The sequence below is a fragment of the Rhipicephalus microplus genome, chromosome 7 (genome assembly GCF_043290135.1).
Source record: "Rhipicephalus microplus isolate Deutch F79 chromosome 7, USDA_Rmic, whole genome shotgun sequence".
Classification (NCBI taxonomy): domain Eukaryota; kingdom Metazoa; phylum Arthropoda; class Arachnida; order Ixodida; family Ixodidae; genus Rhipicephalus; species Rhipicephalus microplus.
The window spans coordinates 71658097-71675492 of record NC_134706.1 but is presented as its reverse complement, the minus strand read 5'-3'; the positions used below and the strand labels follow the sequence as shown (position 1 = coordinate 71675492).

The following is a 17396-nucleotide window of genomic DNA, read 5'->3' as shown; positions in this document are numbered from 1 at the left end:
GCATCAGCGGGCCATACTGTAAGGGTTTCCTTATGAGAATCATGATTTATTCGCCATTATGTTGCCCCACTTTTCGTCATCAAATACTTCATTTTGCTATCGGGACGACTCACTTCTCTCTCATAGTCAAGTACAAAGTGCTAAAAATGGGCAAACACTTTTTCTGAACATACGAGGGCAATTTTAGTTATCTGTGCTTGCTCTTTCTTCAATATGAGTTCTTGTTGTCTTGATGTAGCAGCATTGACGTACTTGGCTGACAGAGAATGCGCATAAAGGAAGCGCGACACAATCGAACGATTCATTTGAGCGCGAGTACATGTATCAGCGTCAGCTGACAGAAAAAAATGAGTCTATGTTTCCTTCATGCGCTGTTCACCTTCATCTTAATGCTTGCCTTAAGCGGTAAGTGATCTGTAAGATATGCGTTATTGTTATAAACTAGAATTTTTAAATGCACGGTTTGCAGGAAAACTGGAGTGAACTGACGATATAATGCAGACTAATACGACTCTAGCATTCGAAAAGTTACAGCACGATTGAGCTTCACCTTCTAAAGCGAAAGTGTATGAAAAGCTTCACCTTCTAAAGCGAAAGTGTACGAACGTGCCGAATTCATATTGGTTTATCAGTCGAATGCCTGATGTTGTTTCCCCGTGGACACCTGAAGTGCCCTGTAAGAAAGAGAAACATCTATAAGCCAGAAACTGGGCGTCTGAACAGTACTCTAACACATAGCACAAGTGCTGTTGCTAAGTGAGCCGCACGCTATGGTTATTTCCTTTCCAAATCATCTAAATGCCCACTACGTGTCCGTGACGTAACACGCTAGCCTACAGAGTTGCTTGTTTTTAGAGTGATTCAGCTGTAGATTTTGCCTAAATATTTCTGAGTGTTTTGTAATTCACGAGCCTTCAAAGAACTCACTAGCTGCAAAAAATAGTTTTATTGAACCCTGATGCATTTGTACGCATTTGTCTCCTAACATTATATACGTTGAAAAGACTTTCTTGTCTTGAAAGTAGCGTTTCCAGCTAATGCGCGGCCAGGCGAAAGATGAATGAATTTTTCATAAAACTAGCACCTAATATAGAGGGCTAGCTCTCCCACATTGAGACGTTAATGTTTTCAGGCGAGAGAGAGGTGGTGTCAGGTCAATCACGAGCTCAACCTTCCCCTGGCCACAGACCCCATGAAGTTAACGCGCAAACTAACAGTGTGTGCTGTGATCCACACTTACCTCACGCTTCTGCGGAGTGTGCATGACGTGCGTTGTTCCGACACGCCTGAGTCCATCTGCAGGGACCACCATGTGTCACAAAACGAGCGCTCAAAAAGGATGCGCCGCCAAATTCTCGCGACGAAGCGCCGGAGAGACGCCTCGAGGTCAACGATAAAAAAGAAAGCAAGCATCCACAGACTCCACGGGCGCGCGTCTCTCTTCCCTCGGAAGCGTAGGTTCGCCGACGAGCCTCCTCGCATCGGCGGCCGAGCAAGCCCTGGAAAGTTCTCGATGGAAAGGGGCGTGGTGATGCAAGGTTGCGTCATCTGTCGCAGAAGCCCTCGAACCGTCTCGCGCTTTCCCCAACCTTCGCTGCGTATCGCGCCGATGAAATGATGAGAATTTTCTGGAATTTCGCGCGGAAGGTATTTAACCGAACAGCACAGATGGGAGATCAGGAGAAGAAGAAAATATTCGCCAGAGTGCGTACGGTTTTCCGCCGTGTCTGTCGGCGAAGCCTCTTGTCCTCAGTGACGGAGGAGAAGAAGGAATTTCACGCCAGTGTACGTAGGGTGTTTCCGCCGTGTCCGTCGGCGAAGCCTCTTGTCCTCGGGGACGAAGGAGAAGAAGAAAGTATGCGCCAGAGTGCGTAGGGTGTTACGCCGGGTAGTCGGCGAAGGTTTTGTCCTCAGTGACAAAGCAGGAGAAGATGGAATATTGCACCAGAGTGCGTAGGGCGTCCCGCCTTGTCGGCGAAGCCTTTTGTCCTCAGTGAAAAAGGAGGAGAAGAAGAGGATTGCCACCTGAGGGGTGAAGACTCGAGCTACAGGCAAGAGTGTGTGTCTACCGCCAGGGAACGAAGACGCGTGGCAACAGCTGCACGTGGGAAGCCGACATGTTACCGGCGAAGAAGTTTGGAGCTTGGAGAGCAGCCAATTGAAGACGCCAGGTTTCCTGGAAGAGAAACTTCGGGGGCAGCGGAACGACAACAGCACTGCACTTTGAGTGAGTGATTCTCGGAAGAGTATCATTCAGACTTTTGTTCCAAGAACTTTGGACTGAATAAGTTTGCTAACTATTTAGTCTTTAAGTGTCTTGGTTGTTCGATACATGCGACTGCATTGTAGTGCGTATTGTTGTCTGTGTCCGTTGTTTCGAGTGTGGTTGATTGTACTGTGTAGTACGTTGTTTGATTGGTGACACATTGTATTCAAATATTGTCGAGTGTGCATACCTGTGTATTGTTTCGATCTGCCATAATTGAGAATATAATTTTGTTTTGTTTACCAACTCTCGGCTCTGACAATTGTTCTTTGGGCCACAGCCGGCATCCGCTGGCACGCTAAATAGCAACACTTCTAAATTGTCCACGCAGTTTTGGGGGCCGATATTTCGGTTCTTGAAATTAGCCCGGCGATCGCCTCCCTAATTACCGGGACCTGTGACACCATGTCGGCTCCATTCAAGTCCACACCTCCCTGCGCAAGCCTCAAGCACATGTGACCCAAGTCACAAGTACGTTAATGTCCCCTACCAGGCGTGGGGATACACTTGGAATACCAAGAACGGAAAAAGGCTATGGGACCTCGCCACAGAACTCGGACTGAGCCTGATCACCGATCCGGCTTTTTCCACCCGCTTTTCTACGTCCACGTGCAGGGACTCTACACCAGACCACACTTTTGTGAAGAACCGAAACAAAGCTAGCTGAGAGAATTCAGGCACAAATCTAGGTAGCGACCACTATATCATACACTTTGGTATAGGAATGCCAAAACAACAGACTAGAACTTTTCGGTGCACCAACTGGGACCTTTTTAGGAAAGCTAAAGCAAAATTACTAGAGTTGGAACCCATCGAAACTGGCAGACAGTCCTTCCAGACCTGGATCCACCAGCTCACAGAGTGCCTGCAGGAGGCCACTAGAAATATTACCACGGAAGACAGCATAGAGACCATAAATAGTAGGCTCGCACATCTGATCAAGGCCAAGCAATCCATCCTATAAAAATGGAAAACACAAAAACTTAACGGAAAGCTTAGGAAAAAGATAGCGTTGCTGAATTGACAGATAGAGGAGCACTCACAAACCCTCACAAAACAACAGTGGGACGAAGCCTGCAACCAGGGAGGCGGTAGAGTTAAACGTGGGGGCAGTTGGAACCTCCTCAAACACCTATTAAACGAGAACGAAACTAAGTATAACAAGCGAACTGCCATTGCAAAACAAGTACATCAGGCAAGCCAGTCCAGGACTCAAGAGAGAATCATGCAGGAGCTTGCAGAAAAATATCTCCCACTGAAACAACCAGGGGATAGCGATGAACACGAGTACTTCGGACCAGCGTGCGAGGAAATGGACCGTGGTTTCACTGAGGGTGAAGTGCGAGCTGCCCTTCATGGTCTTTTTAGCAGATCGGCAGCAGGGCCCGAAGACATTACTAACAAGCTGTTAATGAATCTGGACGATAACTCTATCATTTACTTGATGGATTAGTTCACCGACTTATGAAAAAAGGAGAATATCCGGAGGAATGGAAGCATGCCAATACTATTTTCATACTCAAACCAAGTAAACAATTCAGCCGAGATAACCTCCGTTCCCTTTCACTTACGTCATGCCTAGGTAAAGCTATGGAACACGTCATTCTCAACAGAGTCACGCGCTACTTCGAGCAACATGACATACTCCCATATAACTTGATCGGTGTTCGAATCAGGTCGCCATGCTCCTGATCAAGCACCAGTTCATACAGGTTAGCCCAGTGCATACGAGAACGCTCCTAGGTCTCTCAACGTCAAAAAAACTTTTGACCGCATATAGCATAAGGCCATCCTCAAGGTCCTATCCATGCTGGTTCTGGGCGAGAGGCTTTTAGCATAGTCAAGTCGTTTCTTAGTGGTAGACAAGCGAGCCTCACACTAGGAGAACTAAAATCTAAGTTGGGGGCACTGGGAAATAGAGGCACCCCACAAGGAGCTGTGCTGTCACCCATGTTATATAATTTAGCAATGACCAGAGTTGCGAGGGATTTCGAGCGAATAGAAGGTATACACTTCGCAATATATGCCGACAATACAACCACATGGAGCACCAACGAAAACATAAGCCAAACGGAGACTAGACTTCTGGAGAGTTTAGACATCGTGGAACACACTCTCGGCAAATTGGGGCTAAGTTGTTCGGCAGTGAAATCAAAACTTTAGGTTATAAAAATCGAGATACGGGTCGAAGACCCAAGAGCTAAGTCCCAGGTGAGGAACCCAACATTATCTTGCACTGCGAGGACGGATCCGCGATCAAGAAGGTCGAAAAAATTAAAGTTCTAGGCTTCTACTTAGAAGCGGGTTCTGTATAGAACCTCACTGCCATTCAGAATATTTCCAAAAAAACTGACCAAGTACTCAGCCTTTTAAAGAGAATCAGCAACCGACACAGGGGCCTTGGTGAGGACAGCGCTCTAAGGCCACTACACGCCTTCGCTCTCTGTCACTTCACCTACGTGGCAGGTCTCCTCCAATGGTAGCAGGCCGAGCTGAACAAGCTCAACACCATTATCAGAAAGTTAGTCAAGGCTGCTCTAGGTATACCCAACAGTGCGTCGAACGAGAAACTCATGAGCTTAGGCGTGCACAATACTATGCAAGAAATGGCTGAAGCGCAACAGATGGCGCAGCAGGAAAGGCTAAGGAAGATACGTGCGGGTAGGCGTATACTCAGGCCAATCGGGTCAGTTCCCAATAGATTGAAGAACCCGAAGGAGGTCGAGGTCGAACTGAACGCGATGCTTAGAGACGTGATCACAACCACTCCCCTGCCGAGAAACAAGCATCCGGAACACAATGTCAGCAGGCGAACAGCGAGTGCGAAAGCTTTATTGAAAGACATCGAACAGGTAGGACAACAGGCGGCCGTCGTGGACACAGCCTGCGTGAAAGGCCAAGAGGCCTGCACGGCGGTGGTGGTTAACAGCAAGGGAGAGGTACGGGATGGCCTGACTATCTCACTAAGGATTCCACGGTTGCGGAACAAGCCGCAATTGCTTCAGCTATTAGGAGCAGAAAATGGTCATACGTTTATAGCGACTCCAAATCAGCAATTACGAGCTTCGACAAGGGCGACAGTCACTGGAACCGCGGTTAAACTTTTGAACAAAGTCAATTCTATCGATACTGAATTTCGATGGTTCGCTGCGCATATGGGACAAGTGGACAAAACTAGGGTCAGCCTCATTGAGGTGACGAGTGACCGGGCACGAGGACTCACTAGCCGTGCCGGTCAGACCGAATCCGACGCCCACTACCATTCCGGGGGCTATAAAAATAATTTATTCACTTACAACGACAGCACAAAATAATATTACTTGGCACTTAGGGAACTCCCACTGCCACACGCAAAATTGAACAGGGCTCAGGCAGTCCCGCTACGTTTACTGCAAACAGCAACTTACCCCATTCCGTATTTTCTACATAAAATTCTCCCTGACAGTGAAATCGAAGACAAGTGACGCGTGCGATGGCATAATAGGGATCAGATGCATGCTGGCGAGCTGTCCCGCGACTCTCGCCGGCCCCGAAGAACAATGGTTCCACTGGCAGACGATGGTTCGAAGCGCGTCTTATCAAGACCAACTACGGGCAGTACAGAAGGTCTACGATGACGCCACAGGCTCGGCCTGACGGTACCGACGTGGACGCGGCCCGCCTCGGTCTGAAAGAACCAGGCTTCAGGACACAAATAAAGTTTGGTGAATGAATCAATCAGTCGATTATCTGGTGGGGTTTCGCAGTGGACACCTGAAGTGCCCTGCAAGAAAACTTAACATCTATAAGCCAGAAAGTGGGTTTCTGAACAGTACTATAACATTCAGCACAAGTGCTGATGCGAAGTGAGCAACACGCTATAGTTATTTCTTTTCCGAATCAACTAAAAGAACACTACGTGTCCATGACGTAACACGCTAGCTTGCAGAGCTGCTGGTTTTAAGGGTGGTTCAGCTGTAATTCTTGCCTAAAAATTTTTGAGAGTTTTGTAATCAATAAGCCTTCAAAGAACTCACTGGCTGCAAAAAATAGATCTATAGAATCCGGACGCAATTGTACGATTCTGTCTTGTAAAATTATATACGCTGACAAGACTTACTTGTCTTGGAAATAGCGTTTCAGGATATTGCACAGCCAGGGGAAAGATGAATGAATTTTTATTGAAACTATCACTTAAGTTAGTGGGCTAGGTCTGCCACATTGACACGTTATAGTTTCAGCCCAGAGGTAAGTTGTGTCCGGTCAATCACGAGCTCAACCTTTCCCTGCCCACAGACCCCATGAAATTAACGCGCAAAGCTAACAGTGTGTGCTGCGCTCCACACTAGACCTCACGCTTCTGCGGAGCGTGCATGGTGTGCGTTGCTCCGACACGCCTGAGCCCATCTGCAGGGACCGCAAAGTCCGTGCGTGCATTCAAGCCCACACCTCCCTGCGCAAGCCTCACGCACATGTGACTCACCATAATGTGCGAGACGTTTTGAAAACGATGGCTGTACTCCACTGCCTTTAATATAGAGGGAAGTTTGTCGTGGACTAGCCAGTAACTGGTGGACGCCAATGTAATCAACCCCTTGATCCTTGCCGAGGAGAACTTCCAGCAATTGCCTCTTCCCTTACCACCTCCGAGCTGTTCGCGTTGGCCTCACCAAGGGTTGGCATATGCAATGACACAACCATAGCTTACACCATAGCATCGCACATCTCTGCCGTGGGACCGAGCAACAAACCGTCGTGCTCGCTCTCACTCACACAAGTACAGGGAGTACGTCAAGAGCAGTGCAACTGTATTACTCTCATCAGAATTAATTAACTCTGTGAGATAATAGTGCAGAGTTACTCACCGAACTTACTTTTTCTTTGAAGGGGAGAGTAAAAGAAACTGCCAACGCTCTGCTTTTCAGGTAGATTTTCCAGTCTGCGCAACTCTCCTGCCGACGTGGCATTCGGGCAGATGCGGGTCGAAAAACAAGAGGTTTTTTCCTAAATTACCAATTTTTTTATTTTTGCCTGTTTTGGTAAGATTAGTACCTCTACTGTTATGAAACAAAATACAGGTCTAGACTCGATTGGAAATGCCTTAAATTGCATCTAAAGAGCACAAGGTGCCTGTTAAAAGGTCCAAAGTCTTCGAGAACTTTGCCGGCGATAATGTGCTGCCACTTGTCATTGTTGATCACATGAGTCGAAGAAACGAGTCTCACTTTTCAATTAAGAACAGTTTCCCTCGCTGATGCAGCGCAAAAAATAATAAAAAGAAGCACGCTTCTGCGTGTTTTTCGAGTGCCACGACTGGCTAATTACGTGGTACAGATCGGGGGATCGCCATTGGCTGCTGCGCGCCTGTATGTGCTGTGAAGCCTATTTGCGGGGTCTATGTGTTGCTGAGCAGCACAACTAAACAATGCTTTTCTCGTGTAAATATTTCCGTTATGGATGAAAAAAGCGATTGCTTGCAAGTGAAAGCCGTTGTGCAGCGCGCTCTGTAGGAATAGGCTGCGAGTGGCTGGTCCGATTTGCGGCAGTTGTTGGTTTGAAAAAGCCAATGCATCAATAGTCATTCACACCCGTCAGCCGGAAAGTTCGTGACGCGGCCATGGATGACTCCAGCGCCAATCTTGCGAGGTCGAAGGAGCTGGGAGTGAGATAACTTGGCAGAAAAGACATTGCCATTGTGTACAATGGTATGTGGCACAAACATTGCCACAAAATGGCATGACACTGGACTTAGTTTGAATTTCGCTGTCGAACTTCTCCTAGCTTGCAACTAGCACATGGCTCTGCTGGATGGAGCGGATGTTTGGCAAGCGTTTCATGGCCCTGCCTGTGAGCGAAATGTCTGTGAGGGTTCGGCTCGAAAAAGACGAGAGGGACAAACCTATGGTGCTGGTATATTTTAGTGGCAGTGGCTACTATAAAAAGAATTGTTTTTTTTTTGGTTGTCAAACTTCAACAGATTTATTGATATCTTTCATAAATAAAAACTCAATTTTAACTTTAAAACTCCTTTTTATCAAAACACAAACTTAGTTATTTTTTCCGATGTGCCCTTACCTTTTCGGGCACTTTTAGTGCTCAAATATGCATAAAATTTTGCCCAAAGTTTTTACAAAGTATGGAAAATTCAAATATCTATTTAAAATATCAATATTTCATTGAGTAGTAAAACGTTGTATGTAAACCTGCACTAGAGTATGGGAATTATGAACTTTTCATGTCTATTATTTTTCACGCCTATTACAATTTTTGTATGTGCTTCCTGATTAGTTATTTGCATTGTACACTTTATTTCAAACATTATCAACTATGAATGGTAAAAAATTACGGAAGTTCAGAGATGAAAAGAGAGGGGGCAAAAGGGTTAAGGTTTTCGCTTTGTCATGTTGCAGAGCTAAAAGTATGCAACTGGCAGGAAATAAATTATATATTGGAAATCAGCATAAAAAGTTCCATAAACAGCTCTAGTTTCTTACTCTAGAGTGAATATTAAAAAAGTGCCTTCGAGTAACCTCTTCCTTTACGGAATCTCGTAGGCTATTCTAGGCGGACGGCGTATAAGAGTTCCTGGATCTTACCAGTGAAACTTCAAAGGAGTGTAACTCTCTCGTAACTATACACCTTTAACCATGCCATACACCTTTAACCATACACCTCTAACCATACACCTTTAACCATTGGCGTTATTGGGTTAACTTTAAGAGATAACAAACGTACGCTTTTGCAATCGTGAACGCCTAGTTCCCGAAACGCCAAGAGCAACATACTCGAAGAAAGAACAAAAAGCCACTTCAAATACGTAAACTAGTTTAAGAAATAAATGACGCGTGCACGACGCGCATTGGTCCAACGCGCCTTATTAAAAATTAGTTTATGGCACAGACATATTGCTAATAGTCAGAGTACAGCCTCAAGACATTAAAGAGATGAAAGAAGAATTGGGTTTTAAAGAAAATATTACAGCTATTCACGGAGTGCGTGATGGTAAGTGGGCTGAGGAATTAGTCAGTCCGTCTGCGCTGCCGTTCGTTGTGCATTATTGCTTCCGTCCGTCCATGCAAATCATCTGCGCACCCGTTCATCCGTCCATTTGTGTGGCCGTCTGTATGTGCGTCTATTCATCCGTCCGTGCATTCGTCTAGCTATGCGTTCGTCTGTGCATTCGTCAATCTGTGCATTCATCAATGAATCCGTTTATCCATGCCTACGTTGGTCCGTCCGTGCGCCTACCTTTCTCTCTGTTCATGCGCCTCTCCATCCATCTAATGAACAATTCAAGTACCGCCATGTTGCATCTTTTATCCACATTATCATCATGTAGAAGTAATACCCTCTAGCGGACATTCTAAGTACTAAACGAGAGGTGGTATGGCCGGACAAGAGGAGCGGCACGCACACACTCTCTTACGGCCTGCGCTTCGAATCAAATTCCCATCTTTCACCGCCACACGTTCATGGCACTGTGGCCCAACCCCCTCTAAACCTTCCTAAAACCAAGAAGGTTACGCCCAGCGAGTTCAACGTGGCAAGCATCCTGGTAAGATAGTGCTCAAAGTGCGTGCTTCTCTTACTAGTTTTTTTCATGAGTAAGCATCAAAGTTAAGGCATATATATTGCAGATTAGGTCACCGAAACTCATCTCTGTAGGTTATTTATTCAGAATCTACCTTTTTATTTATGATTAACGTGCGTTGGTTTCCTTTTCAACTCAAACGAGTGTGCGTGTACCGCTCTTCTAGTCCCTCTTTGGAGGTGGCTACGTACTACTACGACGCACTACTACTACAACAACTATTACTACTACATACATTGCGGACGCACGATCCATGCCTTAAGGAGCTTCGCCCCTAGAAAACTCAAGAATTCGAATTTTCCCATCTACATTTCTAGGTTAGGGATCCAACACAACACGAAGTTCCACCACGCTGCTGCGCGGGGAAGAAAATCACAGCCTGTACATGGAGGGAATGATGATAAGTGTGGCGAAGCATCCGTCCATCCCTGCATCTGCCTGCATGCGTGAATCCATCCATGCGCCCATACATCCATGAGTCCTTCCGTGCGTGCACCTGTTCGTCTGTCTGTCTGTCTGTCTGTCTGTCTGTCTGTCTGTCTGTCTGTCTGTCTGTCTGTCTCTCTGTCTGTCTGTCTGTGTTTCTGTATGTCTGTCACTTCATTCATTCAGCCGCAAACTATAAAATATCGTTAAGTAAAAGAAAACCACTAACGCCATCTAGTGACATCACTTACATGGACATATTTGCGGGAATTTACTATACCCATACTCTTCATCTGTACAATATCATCATTATTATGTGTTGCTCATGCATCCTCATTGTGTTCGCGTAGGATCATCATCTTGGTTCGTTCGTCGTAGCAGTCGGCTGCCGGTTCCTCAGGCCTAACAAAAGTTATCCAAACCAAGACTTCATACTTGGTGGAGGGGGCTCTTCGATACCCCGTCATCATCTAGCCCACTCTACCCTCTGGAGCTACGTTCCGGTCACCGCTTGGGCCAGGTATCCGCAAATATGCCATAGGAAGATGAGGTTGGTGCTGCAACCATTCCCACTCCGCCACCGCGTACCACGCCTTCTCACTTCATTAACAGCATCCATCGTGAGCCCCATTCCTTCGCTGGCATGCACGGGGAAGATGTGGAGGAATGGCTGGACGATTTCGAACGTGTCGGCACTGCTAACCGGGGGGCCAAAGCCTAAAAACTGGCTCACCTCTCATTCTACCTCACGGGTGTCGTGAAGACGTGCCTCTTGAACGGCCTCATCGACAGTCCCGGCTGGCCAGCCTTCAAATATCAGCTTCACCATGTGTTAAGCACACCAGCTTCTCGTTCGGCTCTCGCAAAGAAAGCTCTCGTAGCACGGAAACAGCACATCGAGGAGTCGTATACATCCTACATCGAGGATTTTCTTTCACTTTGGCGCCGAGTAGATACATTAATGACAGAGTCAGACAAGGTACTCAAGCCTTTTAAGGGTATTGCACCCGTCTTATTCAATGCGCTTGCAATCCATGATCCAGCTATCGTTGCTGACTTTGCGACAGCCTGTCAGCGGTTGAAAGAACTTCAGTCTATGCGGCTACAACGGGACAGTGATGCGGCGCGTATTATGATTGATCCAAACCTACGAGACACAATAAGGGCGAATATACGCGAATAATTAAGAGCAATGTTATTTCTAATAATTTCAGTGTGGCCCATTAAGTCTTCTTCTATGTCATTTCGGGATGCCATCAGGAAGGAGCTCACGTCAAAGACCCACATAGCCCACCAGCAGCCTACTGCCACTCGCACTCTCCCATCATTTTCGTACGTCACCACCGCGCCATCAGGCACCGCAAGCTCGACGTCGCCGCCAGGAACGTATGCGTCGGTTGCTGAAGCAACTCGCACAAGCTTTCCACCACCACCGCCTAAGCCCTCATCTGTTCCTCTCACTGCTCTTGCTCTTGGTGCAGTAAATGCAAGCTACTAACCTCTTCATTGATCGACTCACCCTACGTGCTATTATTGCATCTGTCGCGGTCACATTTTTCGCTTTTGCCGCAAGTGCCAGCAAAACAAGCGTCGAAGGTACGACATACTTGAACAGGACTACACCGGAAGAACCTTGTACCAGGGCCGCCGTTAATTGTCACCACCGCGTCGGTTTCCATCTCCGCCAGCTTCGGTAAAACTGCGCAACTGCGCAGTAGTCATCGATCAACGCGACGCCGTTAACTGTCGCCCTACCGTCACTCTTCTTCTCGCTTCAGCCTGCCTTCCGCCCTTCTGAACGTCCGGGAAACTAAGCGATGCAGTTTTTGGAGGACAAACTGCATTCCAACACAGGACTCAAATTCTTCTAGCCCGCCCTTGCAATATAGGTTTCAGTCACCGCTGAGGGAGTGGACAAGGACGCTTTGGTGGACACTAGGGTTACGTTTTATATTATTCTCGCTGATTTGTGTGCCCGTCTTCCCAAACTCACGACACCTTATGATGTACAAACACTGGTTACAGCCCAGGGAACAAAGATTCGCCCTTCCACTCTCTGTGCTGCCCGTGAGCTAATCAATGACATTCTTCACTGTATGAAATTTGATGTGCTATCTCCGTGCTCCCACTAACTCATTCTAGGCTGGGACTTTCCTCTGCTTCCGCAGCTATTTGTTGTGCACAATATATCGACCATCTCACTGACACAGACCACTTCCTCGGCGACAAAACCTACAGGCCACTTCGACTCATCGCTGCTGTATACATCGAGCTGCCACCACACGAACAGCAATCAGTCTTATTTTCTTCCATCGACGTCGAATCTCATGAAATTTTGGTCACTTCGTCCCCCTGTCGCCTTAATAAAGGCATAGCTCTCGCATCAGGTGTGGCTCAATTCAACAATAAATCAGCTGTCCTGGCTGCTACGAAGACCGCACCAGATAAATTTTTACTGCAGCGGAGCACTACTATTGCCTCCGTTGCCGATATGGAGCATTTCTGCGTCGTGCTTTTTACCCCTGTCTCCTTTAAATGTCATTGTTCTGATCATGCTGCTTCCTCGGCCTTTACATCAGCCATCAGCGAAGACTTGACAGACTCACAAAAGCAGCAGCTGCTTGAGTTGTTGGAAAAGCGTGCAAAATCTTTGGACGTCTATTCATGCACCCTGGTTCAGACTAGCGCTACAGTACATCGTATTCAGACCGACGAGTCATCCATTGGGCACTGCCGTCTGTACCGCGTCTCTCAAGCAGAACGAAAAATCATTGAGGAAAACGTAGACAGTATGCTGTAACGGGAGATAATTTTGCCCTTAACCAGTCCTTGGTCGTCTCCTATCGTTCTGGTGTATAAAAAATAGTTGAGTACAATTTCTCGTCAATTCACGGGCACTCAATAGGATTACTAGAAATGGCGTATACCCCATGCCACGCATCGATGACGCCCTCGATTTTTTACAAGGTGCTGAATTATTTTCGAGCCTTTATTTGCGTTCCGGCTAATGGTAAATCCTAATGCATGAAGATGATGAAGAAAAAACTCTCTTTGCAACCGCGGACGGCCTATACGAATTCAATGTTATGCTGTTCGTTCTATGCAATGCGTCTGCGACTTTTGAGTGCATGATTGACACCGTGCTGCGTGGCCAGAAATGGAAGACTTGCCTATGTCGCCTCGATGATATTGTTGTCTTTTCTCGACGTTTCCTCAACATCTGCGACGCTTGGACAAGGTTCTGACTTGTCTTGCGAGCGCTCGTCTTCAAATTAACACCAAGAAGTGCCATTTCGCCAGCAGATCTATCAAGGTCCTCGGTGATGTTGTGAGCAATGACGGAATTCAACCAGACCCTGATAAAACTGCTTCGGTGCTTCGCTTCCCTTGCCCAGAAAAAGCGAAAGATTTGCGAAGTTTTCTTGGCCTTGCTTCTCTCTTTCGGAAATTGATACAAAACTGCTCTTCCATAGCCTTACCACTTCATGAACTACTTGCTTGCGGTACTCCCTCTGAGTGGTCTACGGAATGTGAATCGGCTTTCGACATGTTGCAGAGTGCCCTCACAAACCACACTGTACTTTCCCGTTTTCACGATGACGCACTGACCTGTCTGCACACAGACGCGAGTGGCCGCGGTATAGGAGCCATGCTCCTGCAACGCGACAACTTTCCGCTAGAACGAGTCGTTGCACACGCCAGCCGCGCCCTCTCCAAAGCCGAGAGGAACTACATGATCACCGAGCAGGCGTGCCTCACTGAGCGATTCCACCACACTTCTGCTGACATGATCGCCACCTATATTCAACCAGACCACAAGAACTGGGCCGTAGTGCTACCATTAGTCACTTTCGTACACAATAAGGCCATTCAGTAGACAACCGGCTCCTCACCATTTTACCTAGTTTACGGACGCTCCCCTACTTCCTTCCTGGACGTCTCTTTCGTTAGTTTCCACGCGAATTGGTCTCCATCCGCTTCAGAGGAATATGTTTTATGACTCGCCCAGTGTCGCCAACGTGCTGGTATAAATACTGAAGTCCGACAGCAAAAGAGAAAGCTAGTTTACGACAAATCGCATCGTGCTGTATTCTTTCAACTTGGAGACGAAGTGCTCTTCTTGACGCCTATTCGCACACTTGGTTTGTACGACAAATTTCAGTCATGGCTTATCGGGTCATACACAGTTCTTGAAGAGACTTCACCAGTGAATTATCGTGTGACGCCACTTGTATCCCCAGCAGATCGCCGTTATCGAAGTACTGAGGTCGTCCGTGTCTCCCGTACGAAGCCCTTCATACGACGTTCTTTGTCCCCTTGACTTGCCGTGTCCAGCCTGGCCACTTTCACGGGAGGGCTGGGGTTCAGTAGTGTGGGAATATAGTATACTGGTCCTCCTCATCTGTACACTATCACAATTATTATGTGATCCCCATGTATCCTCATTGTTATCGCGTAGAATCATCATCTTTGTTCGTTCATCGTAGCTGTTGGCTGCCGGTTTTATGGGCCTATTAAAGGTGTTATAAACCAAGACTTCATAATGTACACACAACGCCATCTAGTTGGGAATTCATAAAGCTTAGTAGAAGTCTCTATTATTACTACAATAAAAAACTACTACGAGGGACACGACCCACATCCAAAGGATCTTCGCGCCTAAAACACGCCGTTTCGCTTGATGGGTTACTGTTTTAAAGCACACGCGATGCGTCCTCATAACAAGAAAACTGCTGCCGACTACGTATGACATGCCGCTAGCCAAATTTTCAGTTTTCTTTTTGATTTTGAATTCATACACGAAAAACGTATACAAAAATCACCCAGGGGCTGAGGTGGATTAACAGATATTACTTGAGAGCCAGAGGAGTGTTTCTCGCTTTTTTGCAAGGTTACGTGCACACAATTTTTATGTCATCTGAAATGTTCGATAACTACGCGCCTACTTGATTGGTACACGTGAACTTTTTTGCCCAAGCAATGATATGCTAGCGCAGCGGCCGTGTCAGTGTGTACTGATGTGCCTCTGTAAACCAAGAGCTGCAAATCTATCGGTGACGGCTAGTGTGCGTTCGAAAATTGGACTCGCATTGATGCTCGTCGGGCCTTGTACGGACACCGTAAGCAAAACACAATCGTTAATTCAAGTTAACTGATGGCAAGGCTCTACTGCACAGCCATTTTTGCTCCTCGGAATAAACCTAGAAGCTGCGACCAAATGGTTGACGGACTCGGGAGGTAACATAAGCCTACATTTGCTGGTAGTTGCACTCGTACAGGTCATGGCTCTCTTTGCAGTCATCTATTGACGCGTGTGCTCGCCCGCCAACGTCTTTGTTTTTCTTGCCACACTCGCGTCCATTGCACGGTTCCGCTGTCGTGTCCATGCCGCACTGACAAAACCAGAACAGTATACCGAGAACACATCACTGGCACTACCGACACACTGAGGCCACAATCACTCATCACAACCGTGAGGAAAGGTTTCCTATGTGGTACGTTATATAGTACGTTGAAGACGATAGTCTTTCTTGGGTTACATCGACGCAAGCATTTTAGCATGTCTGTCTGTCTGTCTGTCTGTCTGTCTGTCATTCTGTCTGTACATTTGTCTGTTCGTCCACCGTAAAAATATCCCGAACGGCCAACCCAACCCGCAGCACCCACCAGTATTTCTCAAGTTTCAGCGTTCATACTTGTGCGATTGTCAAGTAAAAAGCAATAATCACGCACATCTCGGGTACCGTAACAACACGTCAATATTTTTCATGTGCTCTTTATACTAGAGAAGGCATAAACAAGGTATTCCAAGAAATGTAGCGTTTCTCACGTTGCGCTGAAAATGCAACACGATGCTCAAAATGGGAAGTGTTCTCAACACTACGCCAAGACGACACGATGGTGGCACCTGCCCGTTGATTTGCATTCTATACCTTATCGTCTCAGAGACAGGTGCTCACGCCTTCCTTCTCTTTTGAAGACAAATGCCAAATAGCGCTCGTGTCTAACGTGGCTCAATGCGCTCGTTTGCCTTCACTGCACTGATCGAGACTTTCGAACGCAGCGCCTCCAAAACACAAGTCACAAATTCTCTCGCGCATAACATCAAATAAACGTTTTCTTCACTCTATCCAGACGCAAGACCATCGTTTTTTAACGACGTTTGCCCTAAACATGCAGATACCAGGACAATTTTTTGTAGCGTTAGTTACACTGGCCTCGCTGAGTTCGCGTGGTACTGGCCTGCGCATGCGCAATGATACTCCGCCGCCACCGCGCGCGGCTCGCCGCCGGTGTGTGCTTAATTCGATGCGCTGCGCAGACGATCAGTGGTGTCACGCACCGGAGCCGGCACCTCCCTCACACTCGGCCACGGCCACGCGCGACTCGCCGCCACTGGTGTCCGCTTTCCAGAGGAGTGCCGTCATAGCCTTGGTAGACATATGGACGCCGACGCGTGCGCATTCTCTGAGCAGTCGCCATCTGACACTGCGCTCGCCTCTGACTGGCGTTTGCCACTGTGGTATAGCCACGGAGAAGGAGAGTGCAAATGCTGCTAAACGGTGCAGTAGAGCAGAGAACCTTAACTCATCGGATCCCGAAGTAGTTGCTCGGAAAAATAATGTGCCACATAATACGTATATGGTGTGTGTGTCATTGGAACAGCCTTAAAAATGATTTCTGGAAAGTTAAGAATAATGAGCTGAACCTTTGTTAACGCTACGTGTATCCTGGCATAGTTGAGCTAAGCCACTGCCATTTTTTATTATGTGCACACTTGTGTCTAGAGAAAAATTTTAAGTATGCAGATACGCTCTTATGTTCATCGCGCTTTTATCCACCTGCCTGCTCTATGGACTCGTCAACACGACCCGAGAGTCATGCATATCTCCCAGGCGGCCGTTGGTGCACCTTATTTGCGAAATGCAGAGAGACTTTATTCACAGGCCCGCAAATCATTGCAAATACTGCCAATGTTTGTGCAATTAGGGCAGTTGAAAAGATTTAGACCTTGGCGAATACCCAAAATGTTGAGCATTCATCTGGACTCTACATCATATATAACAAATTATTTCTTATTGTTATGACCACCTTTATGTTTTCATATTTCCAAAGTCAATCATAAACGTCCAC

General features: G+C 47.0%; 1 protein-coding gene across 12 annotated transcripts in view; it reads left to right on the top strand.

Annotated features, from left to right (window-relative positions):
• The first annotated feature begins 287 nt into the window (after positions 1–287).
• The window catches only part of LOC119180142 (japanin-like-RA2), a 318672-nt gene continuing 301563 nt past the window's right edge, over positions 288–17396 (top strand). For all 12 annotated transcript variants that reach the window (XM_075868168.1, XM_075868178.1, XM_075868175.1 and 9 more), the window contains exon 1: positions 288–405. In XM_075868168.1, coding sequence (XP_075724283.1) covers positions 348–405 — 58 coding nt within the window. In that variant the 5' untranslated portion in view covers positions 288–347. The remainder of the gene's footprint in view (positions 406–17396) is intronic.